Here is a 1,023-nt window from a genome sequence, read left to right as displayed (position 1 = left end):
GGGAGATGTGGGGCTTTGGGGGGAGAAGAGGGGAGAAGAGGGGAGACGTGGGGAGATATGGGGACACGCGGGGAGAGTCCGCATCTAGCGGCAGCTCTGCGGAGCTCTGCTCATCTCTCCCCACCTCTCCCCATATCTCCCCACAGCATCTAGCGGCAGGTACGAGGCGGCGTGGTCGCCAAACGTTGCGTAGCCGAAGCCCATCATCGCCGTGTAGAGGACGGTGAGCACGCCAAAGGCGATGGCGACGGCGCGCGCAAACTTGGCCGGGGAACGGGCCTACAGGTCCATAGAAGACGGGTGTTATTATTAGTGTGTTGTTGTTGTTCTTATTCCTATCGCGGGCCTCGAGGTCCATACTACTCGAAGGCCGTTACTACTGCGCTGCTGCTGCTGATCCTGCTGCTGCTGCTGCCGCTGCTGCTGATCCTGCTGCCGCTGCTGATCCTGCTGCTGCTGCTGCTGCTGCAGCTACTACTACTGTTTTGAAGCGGGCCTCGAGGTCCATGTAGAAGGCGGGCGCGTTGTAGTGCGCGATGAAGGCGAGGCCGAGGTTGGAGACGAGGACCTGGAGAGATGGGGAGAGATGGGGAGAGATGGGGAGAGGTGGGGAGAGGTGGGGAGAGATGGGGAGAGATGGGGAGAGATGGGGAGAGATGGGGAGAGATGGGGAGAGATGGGGAGAGATGGGGAGAGGTGGGGAGAGATGGGGAGAGATGGGGAGAGGTGGGGAGAGATGGGGAGATGTGGGGAGATATGGGGAGATGTGGGGAGATATGGGGAGATGTGGGGAGATATGGTTGGAGACGAGGACCTGGCCGTGCAGCCCTCTGGGCTGATCTGGGCGGACGTCGGGTCATCTCGAGACGCGGCTGGAGGGAGGGAGAAGAGAGGGAGGGAGAGTGAAGAGAGGGAGGGAGAGAGAAGAGGGGGGGGGGGGGGAGAGAAGAGAGAGAAGAGAGAGCGAGAGGGAGAGGGAGGGGACACATCACCGTGCCTAGGAACATTCACGTTGCATTCAGA

The 1,023-nt window shown here is 61.2% G+C and overlaps 1 protein-coding gene across 1 annotated transcript in view; it reads right to left on the bottom strand.

The window, feature by feature from the left end:
• Window positions 1–1,023, bottom strand: part of EMIHUDRAFT_224190 (hypothetical protein) — a gene marked incomplete at both ends in the record, with an annotated part of 3,483 nt that overhangs the window by 1,353 nt on the left and 1,107 nt on the right. The window contains one exon of the mRNA XM_005791150.1: window positions 164–279. Within this exon, the coding sequence (XP_005791207.1) occupies window positions 164–279 (116 nt within the window). The remainder of the gene's footprint in view (window positions 1–163; window positions 280–1,023) is intronic.

This window comes from Emiliania huxleyi (genome assembly GCF_000372725.1).
Source record: "Emiliania huxleyi CCMP1516 unplaced genomic scaffold EMIHUscaffold_115, whole genome shotgun sequence".
In the NCBI taxonomy this organism is placed as follows: Eukaryota; Haptophyta; order Isochrysidales; family Noelaerhabdaceae; genus Emiliania; species Emiliania huxleyi.
This window is presented reverse-complemented; position numbering and strand designations above follow the sequence as displayed.